The sequence below is a fragment of the Odocoileus virginianus genome, chromosome 17 (genome assembly GCF_023699985.2).
Source record: "Odocoileus virginianus isolate 20LAN1187 ecotype Illinois chromosome 17, Ovbor_1.2, whole genome shotgun sequence".
NCBI classification, from domain to species: domain Eukaryota; kingdom Metazoa; phylum Chordata; class Mammalia; order Artiodactyla; family Cervidae; genus Odocoileus; species Odocoileus virginianus.
The window spans coordinates 19,793,933-19,814,771 of NC_069690.1; the positions used below are offsets into that span (position 1 = coordinate 19,793,933).

The 20,839-nt window shown below is 39.0% G+C and overlaps 1 protein-coding gene across 4 annotated transcripts in view; it reads right to left on the reverse strand.

Annotated features, from left to right (window-relative positions):
- The window catches only part of SSH2 (slingshot protein phosphatase 2), a 228,689-nt gene that overhangs the window by 84,294 nt on the left and 123,556 nt on the right, over positions 1-20,839 (reverse strand). The window contains exon 1 of one of the 4 annotated variants that reach the window (XM_020911789.2): positions 16,220-16,516. The exons of the other annotated variants lie outside the window; for them this stretch is intronic. Coding sequence (XP_020767448.2) covers positions 16,220-16,347 — 128 coding nt within the window. The 5' untranslated portion in view covers positions 16,348-16,516. Of the gene's footprint in view, positions 1-16,219; positions 16,517-20,839 lie in introns of those variants that run through there. 4 annotated transcript variants of the gene reach the window in all.

Genomic DNA, 20,839 nt, shown 5'->3' on the forward strand with positions numbered 1-20,839 from the left:
GGATCATTCCCAGTGCCTAGAACATTGTAGGTGATCAATACATGAATGAACAGGTATTTACCAAGTGGAGATACAAAATTAATCAGAGGCAAATACAGCACAGTAAAAAAGCATGAGATATAATGAGGAGTTGGATGTTAGTCACTGCTCTTGCGTTTATTAGTTACATAACCTGAACAAGTCATTTAATCTCTTTGAACGTCAATGTCTTTCCTTTAAAATGATGCAAAAATATTACTTCAAAGGGTTATAGGCAATAAAAGGAAGTAAAAACTTGTTGCAAATATTAATGATTATATCCCAGCAATTACTTTCGGAAAACTGGCAGAAAATTCTGTAAATCAGATCAATTTTGAGAAAGTAAGTTACTCTGTCACCTAACCCTTGGTCTTGCAGAACTGCAGAGGCAGAATGAAGCAGTGAGGAAGCACCACATGAGAAGGGATGGACTGGAATCTCACTTACCAGTTGACCTTGAAAAAAATCTCTCAACCTCTCTGAAGCTTACTTTTCTGATCTACTGATATAAAATGTGTGTGAGGGGGTGCTACCTCAAAAGTGTAATTGTTTGAATCAAATGTTAATTATGAAAGCACTTTTTTAAACTTTAACATAGAATATTTTATTTTAGTTAAATCGATTACCTTCCCTTAGAGAAAATCCTAATCTTGCTTGTTTCACCAGCGAAATGGAAGGAAATAGTATTACAGAATGTGTTCACATGGACTACAGACAGAGTATATTTACTCCCAATTCTTTCTACAAGTTCTCCAACTTTGGTGAGAGGATGGAACAGAACAGGAAAAGACAGAAAAGGAAGATAGAAAATGGAAAGCGAAACAAGTTTGGAAAGACACAAATTAGTAGCAAAGACTAGGTAGCAAGTGGAGTAAGTAGCAAAGTTCTGACCAACTGTGAGTCTATTTAATTTCATACCCAAGGTCACAGCCCATTTCATGGATGTGTGACTTGTGCAGCCACATATGTCAGTGCTTGAAAGGGCCTTGCACTTGATTCAATGCTCTGATGCTTTTTGAACAGGGGCGGGGCCCCCCATTTTCATTAGCTGCTGGGCCCTGCAAATTATGTAGCTAGTTCTGCTTGCAGTCTTTCCACTAGACTAGAGGACAAGGACAATAGCTTATAACCTCAATGACTGCATACAAAGACCACTGCTAACTTAAAGGACAATTATTAACAAGTAGACTTTTAATTAGGTTGGTGATTGCCTATTTGTAGTATCTGAATTCTGAAGTTAGCAAAATACCAAGTAAAAGCCAATTTAATTAAAAAGCAGCAGACCAAATTAGAAATGCAAATATTATTTGCCTTTCCTATTTTGTAGCCCATCCACATTCTAATAACAGGCCAAATGGTGATGTTAGCAAAAGAAATACCTGAAGCTCATCTGACGTTTCATTCTGAAATCCAACAAAAGACCCGAGTGACTGCGAACTACCTTCAGTTTTTGATCTGGTTATCTGCTGCCTCACAGTACGCAGAGCAGAGTGACAGCGCCACAGAAATCGTCTCTGGAGTGAAAGCCCTAACACAATCCAGTTCAATTAAATCACACCCTTTAAATAACGTTTTGTTTCTTTCCTGCTCCTTCGGACTGAGAGACAGCTGGTGGCTTTTCTTTGATCGAAGCTGAAAGGCTGAAGCTGATGAACTGAACATTTCTCACGAGGCAATTCAATTTCTGATGCCTCCCTTTTTCCCCTTAAAGCCAAACTGACCCCATACTGGTCCATTGTGACCTTTGGACTCCTTATCAGTCACCTTCAGTCTCCGACAGGAGTTGGACTGGCCAACCCACAGATGTCCACTCTCCAGTGAACAAAGGCTCGCTATGTAAAAGAGACGAGCTGTGGGCAGAGATACCATCTGTAGAGAAGGTGCTGAACTCATCCTCTGTGTTCCAGCAGCATGTCCAGGACTGCTGCCACTACAAAACAGTGAAACTTCACCCCAAAACTTTCTCTGCCTGTGATTTAAACACACACCTTCATTAAGGAGAGAGCTCAGTTTCAAATAGAGGCAGGCAACCAATGCTAATGAATCCAGCAGGCAAGTGTGGCCTGCGTTCTAACATTCCTTTCTCCTTCCCGTCTTTTTTTTTTCTTTAAGTCGGCCAGAAGCCCCTCTGGATACTGTTTAGATCTGCACGGACATTCAGAGTAAGATTCTTTAAGAGCTCTAGAAAATGCATACAACTCTTCTCCTTTCTCCTATATTCAATACTCAAACAGCCTTAAAGATGAAAAAAAAACTTTTTTCCCAAGATTTTAAATGGCTTGTTCCCTAAAAAGTTTCTCTCTCCAACTTTGAGAAATATACACTGGCTTTTACAAACCAGATGAGGAAATTCTAACTTCACAAGTTTAGTTACAAGCACTAACAAACTAATATATATGATCATTTTTTTAGATGGTTGGATGGCATCATTGACATGAATTTGAGCAAACTCAGTGAGATAGTGAAGGACAGGGAAGCCTGGCGTGCTGCAGTCCGTGGGGTTGCAGAGATTCGGACACGACTGAGCGACTGAACAACAGCAACAGCAATCCTTAGTGAGACAGAACTTTAGGAAATCTCAATGCCACTGAACACTTCCTAAACAGAAAACAATGAAATGCTGTTCAAGGTTAATTTGCTGCAGGACCCTAAGTAAGCCAGTTATCTTCTGGCTCAAAAATCCCTAAATCAAAAATGGTGATGATTTTAGAATAAAAAAACAACATGGGGTACAAACTTAAATTCACAAACACTACATGTATATTCAAAACCATCTACAGATAATTAGTTTTTCCCTCATCTTATCAATGTACTATTATTTCATCTTCTGGCAAGTTCTACTCAAATACCTTATAAATTATTTTCCATCAGTGACTGGATATGAAAGTGATTCCTGATAGGAAAGACATATAAGGATCAATTTTCCTGCGTCTTCAATTGGTTCAGATGAATTGAAGGATAAAATTGCTTCTACCTTGATTTTACTTTTTATTATTTCAGGAGCACTATGAAAATGAATTACTAAATTGCTGGAGGTACAATTACTAAAACTGCAGACAGGTACAACATTTTTGGTGAGCAAATTGGCAGTCTCTACCGAAGGTTCTAGAGATATGTATACCCTTTGGTCTGGCAATCCCAGAATTGAATTTTAGGGTATTTCCTTCAGGGACATGTGCAAAGATTTAGACACAAGGATATTCATTCAGTGAGGCTTTGTTTATAACTGCAAAAAAAACTGAACACAATCAAAATGTGCAACAATAGGGCAGAATTCAGTTCTATGGAAAACAAATAACTCTCAGAAAGGATATGAAAGAAACGCATTTGAGGACAATGGCAGGATGTTCCCAATATGCTCAGTGAAGAACAAACAAAACAGATTACAAAGCAGACGATAGAAGACAATCCCATTTTTAAAAGGATATACATACAGAGAAAATTGTGGATATTAACAGAACAGTAAACATCTTTGGAAAATAAGAATAAGGGTAATGCTTTTTGGGGAGAGGAGGATTTCTGATTTTTCTATTATAAGCATGTTAGCATAAGCATCTGCAATTTTAAAAAATAGCCAATACTTTTGCTTTGTTGATTTTAAGTACCAGTAAGACCAGTTCCATCAAAAAAATCACTCACTCAGGACAAGTTCACTTTTAAGCTGAGTGGGTGGTAAAGAATGAGATATTATCAACTTTACAGTGTATAAGGTAGGCAAGTTTTTAAAGCACAGAGACTCTCCCTTTGAAAAATGTCCCCAAACTGACTTCCAAGACTGCCGTAAAGAAGAGCACCGATATTCAATATTTTCTGGTTGATTTTGACTTTAATTGAGGGAGAGATTAGGTATTGTAATTTCTTTAAAAAACATTGTAAACATTCTTACAACACCATCATTTTCTGACTAACAAGGCATATGGCCTTGCTGAGAACTTCTCCAAGTGTCTAAAATGGCAATGAGAACGTCCAACAGAGTGAGCACAGTGGTCTTCCACCATAACTGAGATGGACCACAGGTGAGACACAAAAGTGAACAGGCCCCGAACTCAAGAGCCAAGACTAAGGTAGGTTCTCAACAGATGTGCTCAAATATATTTCCAAGGAGGTAAGAAATAAAGTAAGACTAAAACAACGGATTTCAATCTGTAGAGAGATTATAACAAGCCAGTCTACAATCATCAGTGTTTCTTTAACTTTGGGAAAAAAAATTACACTGGGTTTAAATTCATTTAGTTAGAATCACTAAATCAGAAAATCAGTTTGCCATTTCCCTCAGTGCAGGAGAGTATAACAAGGCACAATCTCCTTAATTTTCAGTAGCTGCAGTAACTCTTCTTTGAATCAGTATTACTAAACTATCATAATTTGGGTCTTGTGTAACCTGGCATTTATACAGTTCTTGGTCTTTACCTTTTAGTTTTTGGTTTTTTTCCAGTTTTATTGAGAAATAATTGACACATTGTATAAGTTTGAGATTTACAGCATGATGACCAAACTTAAATAAATCATGAAATGATTACCACAATAAGTTTAGTGACCATCCATCATCTCTTATAGATACAAAATTAAAGAAATAGAAAAAATGTTTCCTTGTGATGAGACTTGGTCTTTATTAACTGATGTTTGATCATAGGCTTACTCATATACGTGTAAATGATCCCCCTGTCCACTAGGATGGTTTCTATGTATACTTAAAACTAAGGAGCTGTACATTGCTTACAGAATGCTAAATAAGATGAACCATTAATTGACAACCAGGCCATTAAACTGGTAGCCAATCCATTAAGAACAAAATCAGTACACCCTTCCCCCTACAGCATGCTCCACTGTAAATATCACAAGCCCTCTCTCTGTGCCAATGGGAACCACCCAGCCTACCACATGGTGCTGATGTAACCATGTCAGGAGCTCAGCACCTGAAGAAAGCAGGGAATGGGGTTTTGCTTTGGATTACTTGAATGTGTTTCCTTTCCTCCCCTCTTCCCTTCGTTCTTCCTTTATAACCATAAAACCACTAGCAGATAGTTTCATGATTTCTGTTCTCATGCTGCCTAAGGGGATTTTACAGTGCGCTCCCAGCCACTGGTACTGATTCAACAACAGCCTTTGTAAAATTGGCAGCCTTCCTAAATAAGCTATGTAGAGTCTGCAAATGCTTGTTACTGTGCTGTGTAGTCTGTGGGTACTCGATAAAAACTTGATTAAAATTCTGCCCACATGATATATCCAAAATATGCTCAGAACTATTTTCTAAAGAGCATGATCGGTCTTTACAAAAGTCTTTCTGGATTTCTCCTTCCTACCACAAATGATTAACAGCAGTCATTCACTGACTCTTATAGCTGTGACATCTGCTACATCAGTCTTCCTTTTCTCTCCCGGCTCAAGTACCCTTTACCTCTGCTTATACTAATCAAGACATGTGAGAGGGCCAGAAATAAAGGTCAGAAGGCAAATCCTACCATAAAGTCTTTAGTAATCGGCTCACTTAAAATAACTTTTTGTCCTCTGAATACTTAGAGCACCAATTGCACCATTCGTCTGGCACTTAGCTGAATTGTGTTCTTATTTATCCTTTAATTAATCTGTCTTGTATCTCTCAACAGACTGAGTATCCTGGCCACAGGAACCATGTCTTGTATTTCTTTGTATCTCCCACCCTTTGCCCAGAATATGACAATGATGGAAATGATGGAATTTCTCCTACCAGGCTGTCGTACCACTCTAATTCTTTCTTCTATATTCTGGTTCATGTTCAAAAGGGAAAAAATATCAGCTGTCATTTACTGAGTGTTTACTGTTTGTAGTACTTTATAAATATTACACTTAACTACATTTCATGCTAAGTTGCTTTGGTCGTGTCCGACTCTTTGTGACCCCATGGTCTGTAGCCCGCCAGGCTCCTCTGTCCATGGGATTCTCTAGGCAAGAATACTGGAGTGGGTTGCTATTTCCTTCTCCAGGGGATCTTCCCGACCCAGGGATCGAACCCGGGTCTCTTATGTTCTCTGCATAGGCAAGTGGGTTCTTTACCACTAGCGCCACTTGGGAAGCCCAATTAACTACATTAATTAATATTAATAGACACTATAAGCTTCACTTTATTGATGAGGAAACCAAGTTTCATGGTGGTTATAAGTTGAAGGTCGCTCAGCCTGTAGTGAAATTAGGTAGTGAAACTAATTGAAATTTAGGTCTGTTTCATTCCACACACCAGACTATTACTATCAGCCACAATAACAAGTGACAAGACACTGAATGAGTGATCCAAGACACCTTTTAAGAATCTCTAAATAGAATGTTTAATGAAAGGGATACTTTAAGAATTGAGTGTGAAATTTCACTGGGGAGGAATGAGCATCACAGAGGTGGGGTTGCTAAAATGATCTACACCAAATCTGGTCAAAGGGATGACCAAAAAGTTCAGTTCCATACACTGTCAGAATCTATTTCATTCCCCTCCTAGGAAGAAAAATCGACACTGATAATTCACATTACCTCATAGATGTTCCAACTTCTCAAACTAAATTTTCCCCCAAAATAAAGATGATATAATAATAGCAAATTAAAATTTTTTTGGTGTTCATAAGAACTGGATATATTAACTTTGAGAGAAACACAGTAATTTAAAGATGCCTGGAACAGAGGAGAGTTCCAAAGAAATGACATCTCTTAAGAGCTCTATGTTATAAGTGATACTTATTTAAAATCAGTGAAGAAAAATGAGAAATACTCATATGCAATTTATTCCTTACGAAGATCCACTGGCTTTTATTATACAAAATTTAAAAAACAAAGATGAGACACGCAACTAAGAAGCTAAGCTCATAAACCTGTTCAGCCTTTTGTTGATGATTTCTTAGGTTGTAAACAGGCCTGTCTGTGGCGTTAAGTTTTAAGAACACAGACACCACAGAAGACAAGCAAAGTGAAGTCCACAATTAGAATTGTTAGGGCTTGAAATATGCTGTTACGGATCATGAATAGCCACACGAATCTTTGTCAGTAAACATTAAGTACAAATGATGAAAGTAACATAATCATAACTGAAATTTTTACTGTTCTTTCTTATTAACTATCTTTAGCCCTAGCCCTAATGAAATGAGGCAGATATTACTCCCCCCAAAAACATAACAATTTGAACCATTTCAAAAAGGTCATTATCAAAAAAAAACAAACAAACATCAAATAATTCTGTGTCTTCTATAACTGGAAAACTGAACTTACAATTAAAAAAAAAAGAAAAAACCTACTCTAGTACAGGCTAACACTGAGATTTCTCTTTACTGCAGAGTAATTCAAGCCTCTGGATTCTGTAGCTTTAACAGACACACAACTAACTCCAAATCCCTCAGGTGACTAAAAGAAGGGTCACACCCCTCTGAAAACAGATTAATGCAGAAAACAAGAATGGCCAAATTCCCGCAACCTGCAAAAAGGAAGTGAGCCCAAATAAGCCCTTTGGTGTGCAGTACTAGCAATCTATTTATAAATCATTTACTACATCCTTTCCAAATTACAGGAACACCTAAAAACGCCTTGATGCTTTTAGCACATTTCTTCAAGTTAAACCTAATTATGTTAGTGGAAGCAACATCCTGTATAATTCTAACAATGCAAAGCTAACTCTATCTGAAAGTAGTTAGGATACTAATTATTATTATTATTAATTTGCTTTCATCTTAGGAATTCAGAAGGGCTTCCCAGGTGGTTCAGTAGCAAAGAATCTACCGACCAATGCAAGACATGGTGGTTCTTTCGATCCCTGGGTGGGGAAGATCTCCTGGAGGAGGAAATGGCCACCCACTCCAGTATTCTTGCGTGGATAACCCCATGGACAGAGGAGCCTGGCGGGCTACAGGTCGCAAAGAATCAGGCACGACTGAGCACGCACACACGTAGGAATTTAGAAACATGTGATAGCATCTACACCACTATTCTTTAGCCCCAAGGCAATTTTACATATGGTAATTAAGAAGATTCACATTTACTAGAGAAACCCAAGAAGGGACAGAGCAAGAGGATCTGCAGTTTAGCCCTTCTATTACTCCAAGATCCAACAGCTCTTGGAGCCAGAAAATGACAACATCCTTAAATTATCTGGCTTTGGGCAATGGTTTATCTGTAAATCTACAGAAATTGCCCCATTTCAGGAGTGATTACAAGTGAGCACACAATCTGAAGAACAGTACTTTAGAAAAAAAAATTCATTAAGACTTATCAAAGAAATCTTGACTTGAGTGCATCACGACCTCACTATTCCTGCTCATCTTTCTTTATGCAGTTCGTGGCCAAAGTTGAGGGCTTTCTCCCACTCTGTTCCAAGCCAATTATTGCTCTACTTACTTCAAAGCAGCCTAAGTGTGGGTAAAGTCACACAAAGTTATTACTACTAATAAAAACACAAATGTACCTTTAACTCTGACAACGGAAAATTAACCTCTCCTTTGTATCTGAAGACCATAACACTAGGAGATTAATACACTTGATGCAAACTTAACTGATCACACTTTACACAATACCTTTTAAGGCTATATTACCTACCTATTTAAGGATCAGAAACAATCACGAAATGGTATTGATTTAAAATCAGAGAGACATCTCATGTCTTTAAAAACTATCAACATTATTATTAGTCTCTTTACCCACCAACCAGAGATAAAAAGCTCTTAAGTCATAAATGAATGTGTGACTTCAGTAACTGAATTACTGAATATTCAGTAATAACTGAATAACTGAATTATTATAACTATGTTTTGTCCATTTCTGAGAGGAGAAATCTAGATTTTAAAGTAGCAAAGATGATAAAGACACTTATTAAATAGAACAAGGAAGTTAAAAAATGTAAAGGCAAAACAATTTCATAAAATTATAACACTTAGAGTAGGACCTCTTGGTTCTAGGCTTTTAAAGTACAGAATTAAAATAAATAAATAAATAAATAAATAAATAAATAAATAAAGTATAGAATTGCTGCTAAAGAATTGAAAAAGAGCTAGAAAAACAGCTAGCTAAAGAGCTAGAAAAAGATGGGAGACTATACCTAAATCATTCGACAGATTATATACCAGCTGGACAAGTTAACACCAAAGATTCAACAAATATCTGAGAAAAAAATCTTAAAAGTATTAGTAAACCAATTCCAGCAGTATGTTAACAAGTAACGCAAACAGTGTTAAAAGGACGATTCAACTTTTGCAACTCAGTTATGTCACTGCATTGCCAAGAAAGGGGGGAATATTATCCTTTCAATAGAGGGCCAAAAAACATCTAATCAAATTCAGTATCTGTATCTAATTTTAAAATATTTGAAGTTAGGACTAGTAGCTTGATAAGTGATCTATGCTGGAACTTATAGCACACAGTACATCTACTCAGAAAACATAAAGAGCATCCCTTTTACAATGGAAAACAAGACCAGGAGCATTGCCACTCTTTAATGTACTAAAGTCTGAGCTGAAGCAACAGAGTTACACTCAGAGAAAACTCATTTACAGATGATATAATCATCCACTCAGTAAAGTCAAAAAAATCAACTAAAGTATCTATTCGATATAAGGACCAAGAGTTCAGCTAGGTGGTCTGATATAAAACAAATATAAAAAGCAGTTTTACTACACACCTATAGGGACTAATTAGAAAAAGTCATGGGAAAGAAGAGCTTATTCACAAGAACAACAAAAACTTTATAAACAAATACCCATGAATATACCTAATAAGAAATGTCTAACTACTATATGAGGAAAAGTGTAAAATTTAAATGAAGGGCATTTTAAAAACAGTGAATAAATAAACACATACCACATTCTTCATTGGGAAGGTTTGTTCTGTAAAGCTGTTAATTCTCCCCAAAACTAGTTCAGTACAATTTAAATAAAAATCCCAACAGGATTTTTCAAAGTAGAATTTGACAAGTTGTTTTTAAGACTTACCTAGAAAATAAGCAAGGGTAGCTAAGATATCAAAACACACACACACTGAGGTAGGCCTTGTGATAAAAGATAGCAAAATGTCTACTAAATCTATGGGAAGTGAGACTGGACTAAATAAATGGTACTGGACTCAATGACTATCCATTTGGAAAAAAGGTAAAGTTAGAGCTCTACTTCACACAATAAAAACAGCGTATCTCGATTCATTGTGTTTCACTTTACTGCGTTTCGCAGATACCACTTAAAAAAAAACCAAAACTGAAGGTTTGTGGCAACCCTCTGCAGAGCAAGTCTATTTGTGCCATTTTTTCAACAGCATTTGCTCACTTCACGTCTGTGTGTCACGTTTTGGTATTTCTCGAAATATTTCAAACCCTCCACTATCAAAAACATCAAGACTTGCAGATGATGGTTAGCTTTTTTTTTTTAATAAAGCATTTTATAATTAAGGTAAGTACTGCTTTTTGTTACACACTTAGTAGACTATGGTGTAAACATAACTTTTATATGCACTGGGAAACCAAAAAAATTGTGTAACTCGCTTTAATGTCACATTCACTTTATTGTGGTATCTGGAACTGGATTCACATTATCTCCAAGTCTGTCTGTAAAGATAAATTCCAATTTTAAAACGTGAAATATTTTAAAAGTGTAGACATACTGGAAAAATACAAGAGTACTTTTATAACCTTGGGAGTGGATGGGAAGGGTTTTTTTAAAAGTCAGATGCAAAACTCAAATCATAAGAAAAGTATTGACAGATTTTACTACATAAAAGTTAAAAACTTTTATACAAGATACAAAATTAAAAAACAAGCACTAGGGCAGGGAAAATAATTGTTAAACATATTCAGAGTATACAGAATACTACATGAAAAAGGAAAAAAACAAATATCAACAGAAAAATAAAGTTCAAACATGCAAATCACAGAAGAAAAATGCACAAGACCAATAAAAATACAAAAGGATCCTAAAGCTCTTCAATAGTAAGGGACATGCAGAGGAGTGTTTAAGAGCAGGAGTCCTGGGTTGAGGCTGCCTGTGTTTGCATCCTGGCTGTACTATCTCAGACAAATGACTTAACATCTCTGTGCCTCTCATCTGTAATTGAGGATAACACCTAAGTCAAAGTTGTTAAGAATAGAGAATGAGATAATATGCATGATGCTCAAAACAATGCCTGGCCCACAGTAAGAGCTCAGTAAAAAATTAACTGCTATCTAGTATCATTATTAATATTACCAGGGTTGGTGAAGACACCTATATAAGTATATAAGCTGGTAAGAGCTAATTGGCAGAGCAAACTGCAAAGCTTGGCAGCATGTATCAAAATTTTAACACATACATATCATCAGACCCAGAAATTCCACTGCTAGAATTTTATCTAAAGAAATGTTCCCACATAGATACAAAGACATATATACATCAGGACTTTGAGTGCAGCAGTGTTAAGAGTTCTAGATTTGGAGACAAGAAACACTGGTTCTAGTTTCAGTTCTACCAAGAACAAATCATGTAACCCCTGTGTAAATCACTTCACCATTTTGATTTTTCAGTTTATTTATTCTATAAAGTGTGAATGATGACTTGCCCAATCTGCCTCACGGGACTATTTTAAGGCAGTGGTTCCTAAAGTGTGGTCCCTGGATCAGCATCACTAGCATCCTCTAGGAACTTGTTAGGAATTGAAATTTTTTAGTCTCACCCCAGACCTACAGAATCAGAAACTCTGGGAGTGTGGGTAGCAACGTGTGTTTTAATAAACCATCCAGGTGATTTTGACACAAGCTTAAGTTCAGAGAAGAGCACATGCGAAATCACTTGCAGAACTGAAAGAGCATTAGTATTATAAACACAAAAAAATAAAACTGCTTCTACCTTTCAATTTTATGAAAGGTACATTTTAGATAATTATCTCAATATGCTCTCTGTTGCTGAGCTCAAGCTTCAGAAAACACTCATGTGAAGCTAGGAAGTCAAACTCATATATGTAACCAAGTAAATAAATACAATTATTTTAGGTGAAGGATAAAAAGCTCAAGGTCACCTCATGAACAAATCAAGAAATGTCTCAAACATTCAAGTTTGCAGACTTCTGATCAGTGGTTTCCGTAATGGGAACACTTTTAATGATAGCCTTTGCCAGCATTCTATCTACTAGTTCTTGATCCTTCCCTGAACTTTTCAGGACACAAAAATAGTCACCTGTTTGTGGATAAGCTATTTGTTTGGCTTATAACAATAACACCAGAAAAAACCTTGGCCCCTTGCTTAGCAAATTCACTTCTCAGAGGTTGAATGTTGGCTCTCTAAAAATAACACAGGTTCCAAAAAAAAAAAAAAAGGCTCATGTATTTTTCAGATGTTCAAATTTTGTTGTATATGAAACCATGTGTAGACTCTGCAAGGGTATGGAATTTCAGGATCATTTGAACAGTATGATGCCACACTCTTGAAGTTTGATCAGATGCTGCTCTCGGTTGCTCACATATATTTTTCTAGTAGGATTAACACTTATAACAGTAACTATTTTTTGTTTCTGCAGTTAATTCAATCACTCCTTAATGTTCTTCACTGAACACATAAGAAATAACAGCATATTTGGTGAGTTTTACACAAAGGTAAGGAAAGGCCTTAATCTCATAACGATATAATTCCCAATAAACACAGTAATACCCACACTATTCTCTAATTTCACCTATATGTATCTACATACCACAATTAAAAGTCAAGAAATAAGAAAGAGCATGTGAAATCACCAAACTAGTTATCCCAAAGGCCCTCCTCTCAAGGTCATTAACTTTCTTCATAGGAAAGCCCCTAAGATCTCCTTGAGGTCTTTTGATGCTGAGACAATTCTCACAGGATTTGTTATATGGTTTACTTGGTTTCTAAACCCAGAGCAAATCCAACGCAACAAATGAGAAAAGGAAGAAGAAAAGTTCTTATGAGTGGGTCCAGCAGAGACAAGAGAACCATTGGGCTAAGAGAACTCAGGTGTACTCCGTCCCCCAATTAAAATTTGGTCTTCACTTAAGGACCTTAATTAACTCTTAACCTTTTAGTTGCTCCCATTCATCACTGCTTTTTAGATATCTGACACTACATGGAAATGCTCACAGCAGCTAAGTTTTTACTAAACCAGGCCTCAGAGACCATACTTCTCTTGAGGAAGGAGATTCTTCACCTTCTATGAGATCATATCACTTTGAGAACCTGATTTTTTAAAATATATGTATCTACCCAATATTTCCATATGATCTCAAGGAGTTCATTAACCTTCTAAAGCCAGTTCATAGCTTCAGTAACCATGGACCTCAAATATAAAACTTTTGTGTTAGGAACCAAAAATGTGCATGTTTAAGTTAACAAAATTCAGGCTTTTATTTGGAATGGTCTTTAAAGATTTTTAAATGATGATGGACTGGGCAACACTGTAAATGTAAATTAAACACTATGGCTAAGGCCAATACTAATAAATACACTTTAGAAGAAGTGAACATCAGCAAGACTCTCTTAAGGAAAAAAGTGGCGAGAGAGACAAAAATGAAAGAGAAATAATCTGAGAATTCTTGAGAAGACTGCCTACCTTAGCAGCAAAACTCTAAGTGGAGCAAATATGTTTTTCACTACTAAGTTGAAGATGTTAGCAGTTAAAGATAATTTCTAAGACTATAGGTCTTAAAAGTAGCCTCGCAATTGCTAAGACAGAAGACCATTTCTACAGTGGCTTGGAGCACTGGCCTAGGAAACACCTGGGTTCTAAGCACAGTTTTGTCATTTATTAGCAAATATTTAAAGCCTCAGCTTCATTCTCTGTAAACAGAATAAATTAGTTCATACGGTGGTTGTGATGATTAAATGAGATAATAAAACACACTAAACTCAGCGCAGTGGCAAGTGGTCAACCAATGGCAGCAGTTTAGTTTCTGTTTAACATCAATTTACCCATTTTTCTGTGCAGGACTTTATCATTTGTAAATTGTTACCTACCACATACATAATCTTTTATGATCCTCTGGGGTCAGAACCACAGTGTCTTCATTTTACAGTTTAAGAAAATAAGTCAAATGTACCCCAAGACACTAATTAGTAGGAAAATAAACATGTACACTAGATTCAAAACTCCTTTCCCCTGCAAAGCTCAGAAGCTCTGTCTTTTAAATTCTGTTTAATCTTTTAACTGTAGTTAAACATACATAAAGTTTGCCATTTTAACCATTTTTAAGTGTACAGTTCAGTGCCATTAAATATTCACTCTGTTGTGCAGCTCTCACCACCACCCATCCCCATAACTTTTTCTTCTTCCTCAAATGAAACTCTGTACCCATTAGACAGATTTCTCATTCTCTTCCTCCAAACCCTGGCAACCAGACTACTTATGCTCAAGTCCCTCATGTAAGTGGAATCATACAGTGCTTGTACTTTGTCACTGGCCTATTTCACTCAGAATGATGTCTTCAAAGTTCATCCACGTTGTAGCATATGTCAGAATTTCCTTCCTTTTTACAGCTGAATAATATTCAGTTGTATCCCAGACCACATTATGTTTATCCACGTATCCCTTAATGTACATGTGGGTTGCTTCCATTATCTTTCTTATTTTTAAAGTATTGTTCACACTTATTTTGCCATTGGTTGCCCATTTTCAGATTATTCATTCCCCTCCCTTTTTTTCTTTGGTAAAAGGTAAAGTGCAGGGACTTCCCTGATGGTCCAGGGGTTCAAACACCTGGCTTCCACTGCAGGGGAGGACTGGTTACAACCCTGGTCCGGGAACTATGATCCCATATGCTGCCCTCCTCCCTCTACAAGGTCCGAAAAAAGAGAAAGTAAATGGCTGATTTAATTCTATAAAGTTTATAACACAGAGCAGTAAAACCATTATATTGGGTGTGTGTGTGTGTTTTTCAGTGCATCACCAAGAACCAACACAAAACGGAAAGTTAAAATGCAAATTTGATTTGGTAACAGTGGAAACTGTTAAAACAATAAATTAAAGATTATCTGACTCAGTGGTAAAGAATCTGCCTGCCAAGCTGGAGATGTGGGTTTGATCCCTGGGTCTGGAAGCTCTCCTGGAGAAGGAAATGGCAACCCACTCCAGTATTCCTGCCTGGGAAAACCCATGGACAGAGGGGCCTGGCAGGCTACAGTTCATGGAGTCGAAAAGGGCCAGACACGACTTAGCGACTAAACCACCACCACAGAAATCACTTTACAGGCTATACTTGGGACCTTTAATATAAGGATAATGCAAAGTTTCTACTGTTGGTCATGAAACTAAAAAGTTCTTTAGGGTTGACCCGGGTGGGAGACAGAAGTGACTTAAGTGCCAGGAGTCTGGGAAAACCTCAGTAGATGACTCTCCTTGAAGTCACTCGGAGTGAGAGCTAACACACTACAAAGACCAAACTGCTGCCAGCTACAAGTAACCCTGAACCTCTCATCCAGTTTAATGATGCAACTTGAATAGATGGGAGTTCCTCTATTTTGCCCTTTTTAAATGTGAGGTGAGATTAACCACAAGCTTGAGCACACAGTTCTCAGAAATAGCTAAACCACCAAGGAAGGGAGGAACAATTCTAGAGACTCTGAAAACTGTGATGATTTAAAGATGCAACGGGATTTTGCACTTCAGCGATTGAAGGTCCGCCTGCAGGCTTCGGTTGTAAGCGCGTACTACTACTGGCGGAGACAAAAAGAGTCAAACTACCACTAAAATCCAGCATTATGAAATAATTCCAGACTACAACCAGTCAGTGTGAAAAATGAACGCTTGCAAGCCAAGCGTGCGCGGCTTGCAACAGAAACCTACGGTCACAAGCAGACTTATTTGAAGCAAGGAAACAAAACAACACACACGGGGGCCTGAGCACCAGCGCGACCCGCAGCGGAGTCCTAGCGTTTCCGGCCGGGGCTGAGAGGCTACTGCCCGCCCTATAGCCCGAGTTTCCAAAATGCCAAACGGCTGTCATTCCGTCATCACAATTTCCCTGGGGCGACTTCACTTTCAGATCCTCTCAAAGTTTACCAGAAATTCTCCCAAAGGATTCTTCTGTCCGCCTTCCCACCCTCAGGACGCTTTCCGCCTCCAAGAATTACTCTGCATCTCCACCCTACTATGCTGCCTCTGGGGCCGCGGGAGTTGCAAGCGAGCAGAGTGCGATTGCACCCTTGCTTGCTCCCAGTTGCTGGGAAAAGCGGCAGCTGAAAAGCAAACTTTCCGAGCGACCGTTCGCAGAGGGCAGAGGGCGCGCGGCACTCACAGCTGGTTGATGGCGTTCTGCGAGATGACCGCGTTGGCGGAGAAGTAGGGGATCATGTCGGGGCCACCGAGGCTGCAGGTGCAGGCGAGGGGCGCCTTCTTCTCGCGGGCCAACGTGCTCAGGGTCATGGGGCCGGCTCAGGGCGCACGGCTCCGCATCGTGGCCCCCGCCCGGCTCGGCACGAGGCGCTCGCCTTGGGCTCCACTGGACTGGAGGCGCAGGCAGTGCGGGCTCCCGGCGGCCGACTTGGGCCCGCCGGGTCTCGCGGAGGCAGCCGCCGCAGCCCTGGGGCTCGGCCGTGGAGTCCCAGCGGCCGGGCGCCTCCAGCAGCCCGCCCCAACTCGCGTCCGGGGCGGGGCGGGGCGGGGCTGAGCGCGCCGGCGGGGCGGTCCCGAGAGCCGGAGGGTCGGGCCCGCCGGAGCCCCGCCCCGGAGCTCGTCGCACCCGACGGATCCGCAGCCGGCGTCCGGGCCTGCGGGGCGAGGGTCGGCACCAGGCCGCCTCGGCTTGAATGGAGGAGTGAAGCGAGCCCGAGACTGAGGGTGCGGAATAGGGTGTGGGTGGCCAAGAAAGGCTCGCATTTCTTTGGAATGTTTCGACAGAAAGGACCTGTCTCTTAACCGGCTTTATATACGAATGGCAAACAAACCCCATTTTTCAAATGACCTTAAAACTTAAAAGGCTGTACACTCGAGAATGCAACAAATATTTATCAACGGCTTCCTATGTGCTACGGGCTAGGAAGACGCAGTGATTAACTGAATTTTTTAAAAAAGCAAAACAGTTGAAGTTTTGATGGGAAAAAAGTATCTACAATGTCGATTCAGTTCAGTTCAGTCGCTCAGTCGTGTCCGACTCTTTGCGACCCCATGAACTGCAGCACGCCAGGCCTCCCTGTCCACCAACTCCCGGAGTCCATCCAAACCCATGTCCATTGAGTTGGTGATGCCATCCAACCATCTCATCCTCTGTCGTCCCCTTCTCCTCCTGCCCTCAATCATTCCTAGCATCAGGGTCTTTTCCAATGAGTCAGCTCTTCACATCAGGTGGCCAAAGTATTGGAGTTTCAGCTTCAAAATCAGTCCTACCAATGAACACCCAGGACTGATCTCCTTTAGGAAAGACTGGTTGGATCTCCTTGCAGTCCAAGGGATTCTCAAGAGTCTTCTTCAACACCACAGTTCAAAAGCATCAATTCTTTGGTGCTCAGCTTTCTTTATAGTCCAACTCTCACATCCATACATGACCACTGGAAAAACCATAGCCTTGACTAGACAGACCTTTGTTGACAAGGTAATGTCTCTGCTTTTTAATATGCTGTCTAGGTTGGTCATAACTTTCCTTCCAAGAAGTAAACGTCTTTTAATTTCATGGTTGCAATCACCATCTGCAGTGATTTTGGAGCCTCCCAAAATAGTCTGCCACTGTTTCCACTGTTTCCCCATTTATTTGCTATGAAGTGATGGGACCAGATGCCATGATCTTACTTTTCTGAATGTTAAGCTTTAAGCCAACTTTTTCACTCTCCTCTTTCACGTTCATCAAGAGGCTCTTCAGTTCTTCTTTACTTTCTGCCATAAGGGTGGTGTCATCTGCATATCTGAGGTTACTGATATTTCTCCCAGCAATCTTGATTCCAGCTTGTGCTTCCTCCAGCCCATTGTTTCTCATGACGTGCTCTGCATATAAGTTAAATAAGCAGGGTGACAATACACAGCCTTGACATACTCCTTTTCCTATTTGGAATCAGTCTGTTGTTCCATGTCTAGTTTTAACTGTTGCTTCTTGACCTGCATACAGGTTTCTCAAGAGGCAGATCAGGTGGTCTGGTATTCCCATCTCTTTCAGAATTTTCCACAGTTTATTGTGATCCACACAGTCAAAGGCTTTGGCATAGTCAATAAAGCAGAAATAGATGTTCTTCTGGAACTCTCTTGCTTTTTCACCGATCCAGCAGATGTTGGCAATTTGATCTCGTTCCTCTGCCTTTTCTAAAACCAGCTTGAACATCTGGAAGTTCACGGTTCATGTATTGCTGAAGCCTGGCTTGGACAATTTTGAGTGTTACTTTACTAGTGTGTCAGATGTCGATTAACATCTGCTAATGCTTATAAATAAATGTATAAGGGCTCTCCTAACCGTCTTACAATCTAAGGATTCCCAGCCTTAACTGCATATATGAATCCACCTGTGAAGATTAAAAAAACCCCAATGCCTGGCTGCACCCTAGACCAATCAAATCAAAATCTCTTAAGGTTTGGATCTAGATGGGCCAATATTTTGGCTACCTGATGTGAAGAACTTACTCATTGGAAAAGACCCTTGATGCTGGGAAAGATTGAAGGCAGGAGGAGAAGGGGACAACAGAGGATGAGATGGTTGAATGGCATCATCGACTCGATGGACATGAGTTTGAACAAGCTTCAGGAGTTGGTGATGGACAGAGAAGTCTGGCGTGCTGCAGTCCACAGGGTTGCAAAGAGTCGGACACAACTGAGTGAACTGAACTGGGATCCAGAAGACAGTATTTTTCAAAGCTTCCCGGGTGATTCCAGTGTGCAGCCCGGGTTGAGAGCTGTTGTGCGCAATGATCTAGAGAGGAAGACAGGCTAGAGATTATATCCTCACTGTAGAGATGTGGGAACATTCACAGTCTAGCCAGATGACCTGATTTGTAAGTGACATATAGGAACTTAGATATGAACTCCTGTTTCATAACTCCTGATCTAGGGCTTTTCCCACTAAAACCTATTCCCTGATGCTTTATGATTTTCCTAACTACTCACTGAGCAATGCCTTTCACCCAAACAGGGACCAGCTCTCGTGAAAGGAGAATCTCTTTTCTCTGTCTCCTACACACTGTGTGTAGTGGCTGACAAAAGGGACTGGCCCTCCTGCAGGCACATAGTAAATAAAAGTTAGCTCCCTTATCTCTTGTCCTTACTGTCTGATCAGAACAAGTATTTCTGGGCATTGGTATTTTTTGCTTTTATGACTACCTCACTAAACTATACATCAATATAAGATGCTATAAGAATTCCAGAGACAAAAATTAACAATTTAAAAAGGCGACTTCACTATTATAAGAATTTTTTTCATGAGAAAAAAATTAGAAACTAGAAATACAACAGAGACTAAAATTAGGAAGAACTCACTTTATGACTGAGCATATGCTAGAATCAAGAAGAAATAATTCTTTGTTTTATCCCAATGGGAAGTTTGGCAATTTTCAAAACACTAGTAATGAAATAATCTAAACTATAAATTCTGTGTCTACAATCAGAATCATTCTTTTGTAAGTTGATCCTTACATAAAACAAAATTGTTGCCAAGGCACTGAAGGACTTCCAATATTGCAAACTCATGATGGAAAAAGATACCTAAATTAGGAACTAGCTGGCAAGTGAAGAGTTAATACAAGGTCTGGACTTTGGAGTCCAGCACATCCTGATCTTCATCCATCTCTAGGAAGGAAAATTTTTGAAAGATTTATTCAGGCTGTGTCAGCAGGCACCCAAATGGCAGTGTAAGAAAAAAAAATCTGCTGATACACCCCAAAATAAATTGCTTTAAATAACTGGCAAACTTGCCAGTTTGAAACTTCTTCCAGGCTGTAATTTATTACAGCCTCCTGCAGTGATTAAAAAAAAAAAAGTAACAGGCTGTTTGGAACAGCACTGTTAAGGTGAGTCCAGTTCCTTTCAGGAATGACGCAGCAGAGAAGTCAACATTAAGTGATGCAGTTTAGGAAAGATGATGGCATGGTAATCATCTGTATCTCTCAGGAAAATAAGTCAGCAGGAGATGTTTACTCAATGCAGCACTTAATATATCTGGCATTTAAAAGCAACAGAGATAAAGATTTCATAAATATGTATACTAGTCTTTTACAAATAGGTTCCTATAGTGACACCCCAGAAGTGCACGGTCCTTTGTTTTCCCTTAAAAGACCTGTCAGTGCCCATTCAACAAATGAAGGAGACTGTTTTAACACTCCCATCCAGGCCTTTTCAAAGGCTTTTCAAAGTTAAATTCCCATTTTGAACTGTAATATAGAAAATTGGCAAAGTGCTGGAACAAGCCTCTTGGTTTTTAAGAAAAAAAAAATCATCTCTGTAGACTGGGGTACCTTTAAGGAAATAATCCTTCTTACTACTGTTTCTAAAAGTTGAACAAATTCTCTTTCTTTTCACAATCTGCAGAATGTCAAAATGTCAATCAGTTTAGTTTCAGCTCAATTTAATCCTTTACTCTCCACTGTCAGGAAACAAGGCTCCAGGGAGAAGTGCTCTGTACCCAAGCATCTGAGAATTCAAAAATGATTCCAAATTAAATTGAGCAGCATGAAATAAACTAAGCTAGTTTTCTACTCCACATGAAGTCAGAAGGGGCTTTCTCTAAAAAAAAAAGAAAAACATCTGCACAAAGTCCCTGAAGAAAAATCAATGTATTTCTTTACACTACTGCTTGAGTTTAGTGGATATGAAATGAATTTGGTCATGTCATTTGCCTATCATCTCAAGGGTCAGAAATATGAATATTCTAAAATGTTAACTTGGCTCTTGATAGCATTAGCAATGATTAAATTAAATTTTTTGTAGACTCATATATTAAAAGCAC